General features: G+C 30.0%; 2 protein-coding genes across 2 annotated transcripts; one reads left to right on the top strand and one right to left on the bottom strand.

Moving 5' to 3' along the window:
* Positions 1 to 321: 321 nt before the first annotated feature.
* Positions 322 to 5,325, bottom strand: LOC120357425 (zinc finger MYM-type protein 1-like). The gene is made up of 5 exons (XM_039447625.1): positions 5,296 to 5,325; positions 3,777 to 3,944; positions 2,364 to 2,679; positions 470 to 1,746; positions 322 to 393 (listed from the first exon to the last, which is right to left on the bottom strand). The coding sequence occupies exons 1-5, from the start codon at positions 5,323 to 5,325 to the stop codon at positions 322 to 324; spliced, it is 1,863 nt and encodes a 620-aa protein (XP_039303559.1).
* A 2,236-nt stretch (positions 5,326 to 7,561) lies between these two features.
* LOC105197657 (acyl-CoA Delta(11) desaturase) lies at positions 7,562 to 11,655 on the top strand. Its single transcript, XM_039447623.1, has 7 exons — positions 7,562 to 7,700; positions 8,822 to 8,889; positions 10,020 to 10,191; positions 10,302 to 10,432; positions 10,596 to 10,801; positions 11,122 to 11,307; positions 11,412 to 11,655. The coding sequence occupies exons 2-7, from the start codon at positions 8,887 to 8,889 to the stop codon at positions 11,653 to 11,655; spliced, it is 942 nt and encodes a 313-aa protein (XP_039303557.1). The 5' UTR covers positions 7,562 to 7,700; positions 8,822 to 8,886.
* Positions 11,656 to 12,382: the final 727 nt, after the last annotated feature.

The following is a 12,382-nucleotide window of genomic DNA, read 5'->3' as shown; positions in this document are numbered from 1 at the left end:
GGATTTTTTGAATAATAATAAATAACACACTACATTGATTTTTAAAATTATTTTTTGGAATATAAAATAATCAGCTTAAATCTTAAACTTAACTTAAACTAATCTTGAACTAATCTTTGGAAATCAGGAACTATATTAACAAAACAATTTTCTTGTTAAAAAAGTATATCAAAGTTTAAACAAAATGTCGCCTCGCTTTTATTTTAGCAAACGAATGAATAATGTCATCAAAAGATATTCTTGACATTATTTCGGACTCAATTGACAGAAGTGCCAACGCGTTTAATCTATCTTCTGACATTGCAGATCGCAAATAATTTTTTATTCGTCGCAAGCACGAAAATGAACGTTCAGCCGTACAGTTTGAGGATGCTTTAGTTCTAAATATTCTTGCTGCAATATTCACATTCGGATACACATCGCATAAATCATGTTTATTCATCCATGTGCATATATCTTGCACTGATACGGATATATTTTCTGGCAAGAGTAATTGTTCACGCAAATGTAACAATTCTTCAACAATACTGAGTTCAATATCATCGGGAAAGCCTTCACAGACGCGGATAGCATGTTCTCTTATTTCTACTGAACTCAACTCTCTTAATTTGATGAGCACAATGAATCTATCATGTATAAGTTCATACCCAGAACACCGTTTTTCTAATTCAGTTCGTAAACTATCTAAAATTACAAGAAATGTTTCAATTCGAAAACGATCTCTGCTGCTGAACGTTTCATCAGCATCGCCATCTCGTGATTCGTCAAGTTGCAATTTTCTTTTCTTTATTCGGGATTTACATCTTTCGTATTTCTGCTCATTTGACAATAATTTCGCTTTGTTCTCAAATTCATCAAAGTCGTTTCTAATCCTTTGGACGAAATTAATAAGAGACTTATACAATTCTAAAACAATGGAGATATCAATATCTATACTTTGTAGTTTCTTACTTGATGCGTTTAATCTTGAAAGCAAAGTATCCCAAAATATAGCCATAAACGCGGTTTCTAATCGTTCTAAACGAATTCGCAATCCCTTTGCTTCACTTCTGGTTATATTTTTTTCTGCTGCGTTATTTTCAATGAAGGACAAAGCTTCAATAATCTCCAACCAAGATTCATTCAAACTTCGGCAAGCGTCATCTCTAGCAGACCACCGTGTTGTTGAGAGTCGCTTCAGTGTCAGTTTGGCTTTCATATATGATTGTAATATTTCCCACCGGTGTGTGGATGCCGAGAAAAAATTAAAAAGTTCCTGGAGGACACCGAAAAAATTTGTTGCTTCAGTACAACAACTTGCGGCACAGGTTCCTACGAGATTTAACGAATGGGCAGCACATGGCACATACTCAGCTAAAGGATTTAGTTCTTTGATTCTCATCTGAAGTCCCGAATAAGCACCAGACATATTAGCAGCATTATCATAAGATTGGCCTCTACAACTAGATATGTCAATATCCAAATCAATAAGTGTTTTGCTGACGGTTTCTGCTAATTCCTGTGATTTATGTCCTGTATTTGGAAGAAACGTAATAAAACGTTCTACTGGTGAACCATATTCTTGAACATATCTTATAATAAAAGACAACTGATCGATATGAGATATATCGGGTGTCGAGTCTATTATCACAGAATAATATTTCGCTTTTTTAATTTCCGCAAGAATAGTCTCTTGTGTCTTCTTGGCCATTAGCTGAATTAATTCTTCATAAATCGTTGCAGATAAATAATTAGTGTGCCCACTACCTGGATTACCATATCTTTTAATATGTTCGGCCAAAAAAGGGTCAAATTGTGAGATTAATTCTAGTGCCAAAGAAAGTTTCCATTTTTGGGTGATCCAAACTTTTCTTCGTGACCTCTCAATGGAAGTGCACGGGAAGAAAGTGACCTCACAACAGCTACTACTCTTTCTAACACTTTTCTCCAATAAGATATTTCTTCATCTAATTGCTTTATCAACGTTTTATCAACCTGTCCTATTTTATTTCCTCTTATTTTTAAAGTTAATATAGATGATTTATGAAAATTGGAATTTTCGTGACATTCTATAGATTTGATCATATTTTTCCAGTCATTGAAACCTTCTTTTGCAAAATAATTATCCACATTTAATAATCGACATGGTCCACAAAATACACGATTTGTACTTTCAGAATATATAAGCCATGTTCTTGAACTTTTTTCACCATTTAATAATTTACGTTGAAATAAACTCGATGAAAAATAGCGTGTTTGATCAGAATATTCTCGTTTCGATAATTTAAAATCAGCATCTTTATTTTGTATAAATCTGTTGACAGCAAAATAATCGCGAGTTGATTCATTTAATATCCATTTAGCCGGGTCTTTATCGCATGTACTGACGATCTCGTTTATTGTTGTTGTCTCTTTTTCTACGTCTTTTATTATTATGTCATTTTCTTCCTTGCAAACTGCAGTCGTGGACTGATTTAAGATACTATCACGTTTAACTGCTTCTGTTTCACTATTATCATTTCTTGTACTAGCACAAGCAACACTAGTACTGTTAGACTTTGAAAAAAATAATTCTAGTGTAGCAGTTTGTTTCAATACTTTTTCTTCTTTCTCCCTTTTTTCTTTAGCATTTTTTCTGAATTGATAACCGCTTAATCGTTTTCTTCCGTCATTCATCGTTGAACTTTGTAAAAAATAGTTCTATAAAAATTTATAAATATATATCACTTTCTAATAATCGCACAAAAAATACTTTAAAAAAATTAACTTTTTCAGATTAAAAAAAATGTTCTAAATTTTTTCTGATTTATTATACATACCTAAAACACTTCTGGAACTATTTACTGGAATGTAATTTGCACAATAATACCATACATTTATGCTATTGAATGTACTGAGGAAAAAAGGCACAGAAATAAGGTTGATTCTTAAAAATGTATTTCGTCGCTGAATATTCACTGTTTGCAATGACAATCGAGTCACGAGTCGCTCGCTCCTTCTGTACATTAATGCGCCAGCATCTCGTCTATCCCTATTCTTTGATTTTCTACTGTTTTTCGAGTTCGAGCAACGGCGCCAACAAATGAAACTCACATGCATATGCACATTCTCTCTCGCGCGCGCACGTTTCCAGCTTTTCTTCTCCACTTCTCAACCGATTTTGTTGACATTTTTTTCTATGACATTTAATGTTACTCCGAACATATAAACCCAGAAATGTAAAGAACGTAAAATTAATTTTACTATTAAAAAAACTCAAAGAAAAAATTTCAGCAAAATCGGTTGAGAATTGGAGGAGAAAAACGGGAAATAATTTTTGCCGAAAACGCCAGAAAAAATAGCACTTTATACGATCTTTAACAATAATGATCACGAACATATTTATATTATGATATAAATCTATCAATATCTTTTGATGAAAATCAGAATGTATTTCAAATATAAATCGAGTGTTAATAAATTTTTTTTAATTCAAAAGTTGAAAATTTGCCGCCCCTAAAATTTGCCGCCCTAGGCTATAGCCTATCCAGCCTAGTAGGAAATCCGCCCCTGGGCATAACCATATAGAAAACAGATATGTAATTGATTGCTGATTTTAACATAAAAGCTTGCACTAATTGCATAATTATTTTTATAATAATTTTAAAAATCACGTGTTAAAATTACATTATAAAATCATGTTATCATGTTATCACATGATTACGTGATTTATATCATTAATTACGTGACTCGTTACGTGATTTTTTCATGTGATTTTGTCACGTGATTCAGTAGGGTAATATTAAATTAATACTTACCTGGAGGTGCCGCGTTTTCATCGACGATATTTTGAACAATTCCCACGTCGGGGGGACCAACGGCGGCGACGGCTGCGGCGTACCGACGGCATCACGAGGACGAGCGTCAGAGACGTCGCAATAAGAAATTTCATTTGGAAATTTGAGACTCATGTCTCTCATTTCAATCTGAAATTTAAATAAAATTATTAAAAGAATATATCACATGTCTTAATTTAATGGTTTTTCATAATATAAAACTTATTAGTACTTATTTGGACTTCGCTGTCGCTCATTTCGACGCTCATTTTAATATTAAAATATAAATTTATCCTGCTAAAAACTGCAATTTTTCCTGCTCCAATTTCCTCGTCGAAAATAATTGGAAACAATCTAGCGACTTGAGAGAAGTTGGTGAAAAATGACGCTATCGTTAAGTGATATATGTATAGAGAGGGAAATCGGAGTAAAGGGGGAAAATTGCCAGCGATTTTTCTCTGCACAAGGTAGAGGAGGAAAAAGAAGAAGACGGAAACGGGGACAAGGACAAGAAGATATTTTATAATTAGATTTAAGTCTTTTTGTTTTATTTTTGTTTTTCAATTAATTAACTCCATAATATAATATAAATTAAAAACTAAAATAAAATTTTGTGTTAAAAAGTGTTTTCACACGTGTGTCTTGATATGTACATATAAATTTGTTTTTTTTTTATTTTCATAATAATTATCTATTACTAATACAAAGATATATCCATGTAAACATTTATAATTTGTGGTAATCAAAATAATAACATTATGTCCAAACAAATTTTAACTGTATAAATTTTAAATATACAAAAAGTTTCTTTTTTTAAATTTCCAATTGAACTGATCAATACAATTTTCGATTGCAAAAGATAACATTTGTATTAGATAATGTTATTGTGAATGCGCAGAATAACAAGATATTTAAATACAAATTCTACTACTGCACTATAAATACATGTTGGATAAGATTTAGAAAATTCTAAATTTCTCGTAGAAAAAGATAAAACAGAGAAGAAATTATAAGAATAGTAATATATTTTCATACTGTCAGAAACACATTTCTGTTAGAAAAAATCTAATAAATTTTCAATCAGATTGTTTAGCTAGTCAATAAATAGCTTTCATTAATTTGATAATGATTATTTTGAATGCAATAATTTAGATTTTATTAACATTGTTAGTAAACACTGCAACTATCTCTATCATCATCTCTCAATTTACTATATATTAGTAAAATCAACAAATATATAAATAGTCTTTTAATAATACTAAGTATATTATAGTATTATACAGTGTTATCTGCTGATTAAATCTAATATAATTATCTATTCTTATTTATTTATAAAAACACAATTCTTGGATTAATTATCAGTTGACAACTGACGAGAGAGATTCGATCTTGATTTTATCTTTTTAATTAAATCTCTTATAATAATCTTACTGCTTTTTTAAATTGTAAAAATAAAGAATTTAAGGTAAATATATCGAATAGAGGAGGCTGCCCCAATGACCTTGACCTTGACATATGTTGTCAAGGTCATGACCCTGAGAAACTGGATATCCAATCGTTTTCTTTTTTTTTAAAAAAAAAGCTATTTTAGCTTTGTAGATAGTCAATTCCGTTTAAGATTTGGATGATTTATCATAAAATAAGCTCTTCAAGTTTTTTCAGCAAGTTCATTCATCTTCCTTTTTAATTTTGTCTAATTGATTGATTTCTAACTATTTTTCTGATTTCAACTGCTCTTTCAATTTAGAAATTTGATCTAATTTCTGTGACACAATTCAAAATAATTAATGTAAATCTAATAATAATGTAAGAAATAGAAAAAAGAAACATCACTATTTAGATGCTATACTTACGCTTGTTATAATTTCTTTATTTTCTTATTTTCTTCGAGATCATGAGTTAATTTTATTTTGGTGCTTGTTGTTATATTTGTAACATGTTCAGTGACAGTGGGATTGTTAGACTCCAGTTCTTTTTTAGCTTTCTTTGCTTCCCGATTTTCCTCATTTTCAATGCAGCTTTGAATGGATTCGTTGTAAAGAAATTTAATAAAATTAAGAGATACTTTCATATACATATATATATATATATATATATATATATATTCATATATATAAAAATTATATATTATATATATATATATATATATATATATATATATGTATATATACGTTTAAATTATGTATCTGACCTTGCTTTGGAATTATGAGTATTATGCATACCACCGTATCTGCATAGTCTCCGCAATGACAGCACGATCTCACGAAGTCAGCACAGCGAGAAAACCAATCGGCATCGCGGAAATGCGACAATAACTTCGATATATTCGAGATATATACTTTACATGCCCTTTTTTAAATAGGAGAATTAAAATGTTTATAGAGATAGTTTTTTGTTATTGTACTATAAATAAGCTATTTTGAAATTATCTTTACACATTTTTATATCAAGAAATAGTTGTATTGTTCAAATAAATAAATATTAGCATCAAGTTTATTTTTTGAATTTTACTTTATATACATATTGTTACGTCTGGCGGATAAAATTTTTTATTTTCCCGCGCCATCCGTATTAATAGTAGCAAATTAAAATTCGGGAACACTCTCCGACCGATTAAATAAATCCTACATCAAAATTATAATTTGATATCGCTTGATTTCAATAATCTCATACGGCTTTTACATCCGCTTGGCAACATTGCGGCGCCGCCGCCTCGCCGCGCCACCCCCTCCACAGGCAACACCCGCGAGCGTCTATCGGCGCGAGACAAACATCGTGCGCGCCGACCCCTTGACTCGCGATCCCCTCTAATATCGGCAGGCTCCGTGTGTTGAAATTTCATCTATCTTTTCAATTTAATATAAAATATTAGGAACAGTAAAATTATAATTATTGAAGCATGATTCTTTCGTGGATACTTTTCACTACCGCACCGTGCAACTCAAATTAAGGGGTTAAGCCACCATTAAGGTTTCAAAAAATCGATTTTTTTTTTGCTTAAATTGTTAGTTTTAAACCTTAAAAATAAGATAAAAACAGTTTTTTAGCGAAATTGTACATCTATCATGTTGTTAGAGCTGTCTTAAACGAAGCGCCTCGCCACGTTACCGAGCGGCTCAAGATATTTCGGAGCACGGCGGCGTTCTTTATGTTCTGCAGGTATATAGAACTATTTTTCTAACGAAAAGGGAATCTTGTTCTATATATAATGTTACTACAATCATATAGATGTCACTACAATCATATAGCCGTTATAGCACAATGTCGGTTTAGTGTCTACACACTGTTAGTAAATATCGCACGTGTTACATTTTTTCGGAGCGTTTATAATAATTTAAAAGTTATGGCGAGGAAGAAAAGAACGTATAATACTCAAAAGGATTCCCGAAATACAGCTGGACGTGCTTATAGGAGTAACATTAGTAAGAGGAAGATATTAAATCGATATCAGATGGAACAAGAAACCGAGAATGTGAGCACCTCTGCAAAAAAATAAAGAGTTCGAGAAAACAATATGATATAGAGATATCTCCGGCTTTCGAATATCGTTGAAACAATGAAAGAACAGCAATGAAAGTATTAACGCGACCGTGTGGGCACTAGCACCAAAATCTTATGCAAGTGGGAAAAGAATAATTGACATTGCAACAGACATTGCTGTCTGTATTTCAACGATGGATTCAGGAGCATAATGGCAATTATGAAAGTTTTAAATGTGAATGTGGGCTCCAATTGCTATAATTTCTGTGAGGAAGCGAACGCGAGGCGCATTAAAGCGGCTGAGCGTAGTCTGACCGACGCAGCAAAAGAGGCCAGAAAATTATTATTGTCAGCTAAAAAAGATGCTGATCAAGCTGATACAGAGGTGGAAGGACAGCTTTATGGGGCAGGCATCGTAGACTAAAGGTACAATTAACATTTTTATTTTTATAGACAAAAAATTTTGAAAAACTTTAAATGCTGTTTTCTTAAAAACAGCATTTTTAAAATCGGTGTACAATATAACTTTTACAGTTTTTATTCGATTTACTTGAAATTTTAACAGTATATTCTTCAGTGTATTCTGCAATGAAGTACGTAGACTTTTTCCAAAATATTGAAAACTCTTTTTGCAATTAACATTTTTATATGTAAATTTTAGGATAAAATTGCAAAATTTCAGTAAAATAATTGCCGTTTTGAGAAAAACCAATATTATGAAAAATCCCTACCTACTTCTTTAGTCTTTGATATGTAGATTATGAAAATATTTTGTATTTTGTTCCAGGTCAAACCATGTGTCTGAAATCCTGTACATCGATTTCAAGTTGCAGAAAAACAGGATTTCGCAAGTGAGCTAGTGTGCCGCCATTTTGAATATAAAATAAATAAACAAAAATTTTTTTTACTTTGTTTTATATGTATAATAAAGCCCTCTAAACAGATTTTTAATAAAGTTATTCATTTACCTAAAAAAAAATCCTAAACATATGTATGATTTTAAGGCCTCAAGGGTGGCCTAACCCCTTAAAATAATTGTAAAACCGCAGCCAATGGTAATATTGAAAGATATCAAATCAATATACAAATTAATTTCTTACAAATAACAATAAAACCTTAACTTTTTACACATATAACAATAGCGTGTACACTCTCAATTACGTTAATTCAAGAAATAACACTCCAAAAAAATTCTAGAAATTTCTCTTGTTAAAATTTAATTCCCTGCAATAGCAACAATTAAACATTAATGTCTAACATTACATAACGCTTCAGTACATGGTCCTCCACCGTACCATGTACGCTAAATCAAGATCCTGTAAGGAATATAATTTATATTAATTTTCTAAGCATTGGAATTCGCGTCGAAGCACGTTATGCGGTATCTCCGCGCATCGTGGCCCCCGGGAAAATCCCAAGCGCGGTTACGATGTTATCACGTTAAACAATTTATAAAATAATTATCAAATTTAAGATAATTATTAAATTTAGCAATATTATTGCACTGCCCTCTTCAATGCAAGCATATAAAAAGTAAACATTTTTAGACGATCGCCAGTACATTGCAAACTTTGATGAACGAACAACTCAAAGTTACAATCTTGAAGCACGAATGGTGAGTGTTGAAAAAAAATGGAAAAGGCAAATACAAAATACAAATACAAAAGTTGTCTTAAAATACCCATATAGACAAAAAGACATCTTAAAGACTTCTTGAAGATGTCTTGCATGTCTTGCAAGATATCTTAATAATTGTCGTAAAGACAAGTTTTAAAAGTCTTTTAGAAGTCTTACGCAACAGTTTTAGACATCTTTACGATATCTTGAGATATCTAAAAGACATCTTTAAAACATCTTTAAGACATCTTTAAGATATCTTTATGATATTTTAAAGATGTCTTGAAGATATCTTTCAGATTTTTTTAAGATATCTTTAAAAGACGCCTTGAAGATATTTTGTAGGGCTGAGTGTATTTCAAATACAAAGTACAAAATATTCGTTCTTTTGCGGGAACTAAATGAATTAGTTCACAATTTTCATTCAAATTAGTTCAAATTGAAGTACTTTACCGACCAGTGATAATTGCCAAAATAGCAACTGAAAACTAATGTAGTGGAACAGCGTAACGTGAAACCAATCACAAGTGTTTTGCCGTCTTCGTTTTTTCTATAGAAAATTATTCAATACATTATCATTCCGTAGTTTTGAAACAGTTTTCGGAAACTGGTATTGAATAATTTTCTATAGGAAAAACGAAATGATTATTGTTAATATCACAATAAAGGAAAAAGGCTTTTCTGATTTACTGTATTTATTGCATTTACATGATAAACAATACAAACAAAAATAAAACATTATAATTCTTTGAATTAAAAAAAGACTTAAATACCTAGCAACAAAATAAAATTGTTTCTTTGTAACTGCAAAAAATTTAACATTGTAATCTACAGTTAAAAAATTAAACACATAATATTTGTATTAGTAGACTAAATAAAGTTAAAACGAAAATAAAACATTAAAGTAATATAATTTTTTCAATTAAAAAATCTTACATACTTAAAAACAAAATAAAATTAATTTGTACTTGTAAAATAAACATTATTATGTATGGTTAAGATACATTTAATTTTACTAGACTTTGAAAAAAAATCAAAATAAAAATGAAATATTCTATAATTCTTTTAAGAAGAAAACAAAAAAAATATTTTATTAAAAAAACTTTGTTTAAATAATTTTTGTTAAAGACTGTAACAATGGCGTTAAAACCACAAGTAAATAAGGAACTTGAAGAAAAATCGAAATTTAATAGATCAATAGTATGGCGTAATGTAATTATTTTATCGTTGCTACATCTTGGTGCCCTGGGTGGACTTTACCTCTCATTTACATCGGCGAAATATATGACTATTTTTTTCGGTGAGTATAGTTTAATTTTATTGCGTAGTACTTTTAATTGCTCCAAAATAATTATACAACAAAAATAATAAAACACCTGTGTGTAACGTCACGATTTTTTTCGATTGCAGCAATTTTTTTATACGAATTTAGTCTTTTGGGAATCTCAGCTGGGGCTCATCGACTTTGGTCCCATCGATCCTACAAAGCCAAGTGGCCTCTCCAATTGCTGCTAGCATTCATGAGTACTGTAGCTTTTCAGGTAGGTGTGTTTAACGAGTTACATTTCGTCAATAATGGCAACGATTTAAAAAGTTACTTTTATTTATTAGTTACTTTTACTTTATTGAGGTACTATATTAACGCACAAATACTAATATTAACAATCATATTTACTGATCAACTTATAACTTTGTTCAATCTAGGATTCCGTGATTGTATGGGCCAGGGACCACAGGGTCCACCATAAATTTAGCGATACTGACGCCGACCCACATAACCCCAACGTCGGATTCTTTTTTTCGCATATAGGCTGGCTGCTTTGTAAAAAACATCCCGATGTCACGAAAAAGGGGAAAGGCATTGATATGTCTGATCTAGAGAGCAATGCAATACTAGCTTTTCAAAAAAAGTAAGTGTATCCAAAAATATTTATTTTAATTCTTTTTAAAAAAGATTTTTGTTAGATAAAATACTTTTGTGTTTTATATATAATAAAATACTTGGCTAACTCTGTGATCTAATCTTTGTTTTGGGACAGTTTAATTTGAAAGCATTTTTTGTTTAGAGATTACTTTTATTTAATTCTTTATTTTAAATAAGATTTTTGTTAGGAATTTTGGAAAATTAATATACGACACATTTTTTAAAACAAGACTTTTGTTAGGTTGATGTAAGTTAAAATAATATCTTATTATCGAACAAGTACTTACAATAAATTTGTTATTTCAGATATTATACGATCTTGGTGATATTGCTCTGCTTTGTTTTGCCAACCGTTATCCCGGTCGTATTTTGGGAAGAAACATGGCTAAACGCCTACTTAATCCCCGGCGTTCTTCGTCATATTTTGCTACTAAATGTAGCTTTAATGATTAATTCAGTAGGCCACAGATATGGTTATAAACCATATGACAAGTAAGTATCAATCAATTCATAGTCTTATATAGCCGAATATACTTTTAAATCAAATTTTGTACGTAATTAGGTTTTAATTACAACTGCTTTCTTGATTGTTACAGATATATAAATCCAGCAGATAATCTAATTTTTTCTATATTTTCCTCGGGGGAAGGATGGCACAATTATCATCACGTCTTCCCTTGGGATTATAGATCCCGTGAATTAAAAAATTTAATTAATTTAACAAAAATATTCATTGATTTCTTTGCAACAATTGGTTGGGCATACGATTTAAAGTATGCATCAGATGAAACAATAAAAAAACGTATGAAGAGAACGGGTGAACAGTATAATTATAATTAAATTAATAAAATAATTTTTGATTTACAGTTTTTCTTAGTTCTTTTTTCATATGCAATTTTAAGATATTATAAGATTTTTTGTAAAAGTTAATTTATAATTTAATAATTCGAATTTTCTTTGAGATATTATAAAATTAATTGTCAAATTGTGAATTATGCTATTTTTTTATTTAAATATGAATTAATTTTAAGTCAAAGAATGGTATTATATATTTACTGTAAAAAAGTTGATATGATAATATACGAAGGGAAAAGAAATATTTTACCTTGAAAATAGACAATTAAATGGATGGAAGTCTAAAATTGTGTAATTTATAAGAGTTATAGTTATTTTACACATAAGTTATAACAATATTTTTGAAAATGAAGGTTACATACTATTTCTATGACATTTCAAATAACCAAATATGAAATTACAAAATTGATAAAAAAATTTTTTTTAAGCTCATGTCCACGTTTTTAATTTTGATTCATGTAAAAAGTGAGTTAAGGAAATAAATATTATTTTTGCATTGGAATTTGCACATTTACAATCGTATATTTATTTTCATTGACCTCCTTAATTTCATAGTATTTTTGTTTTGTAACAGTTTGTGATGTAAAACTATATAGCGATGATCCAGGCTAAAAAAATTCTACATAAATTAAAAAATTGCTACAAAAATCTACAAAAAAAGCTAGAACTGGAACACTTTTATAAATTTTTGTAAATTTTTGTATTTTTGTAG

The sequence above is a fragment of the Solenopsis invicta genome, chromosome 3 (assembly GCF_016802725.1).
Source record: "Solenopsis invicta isolate M01_SB chromosome 3, UNIL_Sinv_3.0, whole genome shotgun sequence".
NCBI classification, from domain to species: Eukaryota; Metazoa; Arthropoda; class Insecta; order Hymenoptera; family Formicidae; genus Solenopsis; species Solenopsis invicta.
Note: the sequence above shows the minus strand (reverse complement) of the source record. Positions and strands in the feature narration are given on the sequence as shown.

Bases quoted from the DNA above. Each gene is read 5' to 3' on its own strand.
- LOC120357425 (XM_039447625.1), bottom strand. From the start codon at position 5,325: ATGACCTTGACAACATATGTCAAGGTCAAG. The intron at 3,945-5,295 runs GTCATTGGGGCA...TTTAAATTTCAG, and splicing joins CAACATATGTCAAGGTCAAG to ATTGAAATGAGAGACATGAG. The intron at 394-469 runs GTATCAGTGCAA...TGAATATTGCAG, and splicing joins TCTTGCCAGAAAATATATCC to CAAGAATATTTAGAACTAAA.
- LOC105197657 (XM_039447623.1), top strand. The intron at 10,433-10,595 runs GTAGGTGTGTTT...TGTTCAATCTAG, and splicing joins TGAGTACTGTAGCTTTTCAG to GATTCCGTGATTGTATGGGC. The intron at 11,308-11,411 runs GTAAGTATCAAT...TGATTGTTACAG, and splicing joins GGTTATAAACCATATGACAA to ATATATAAATCCAGCAGATA.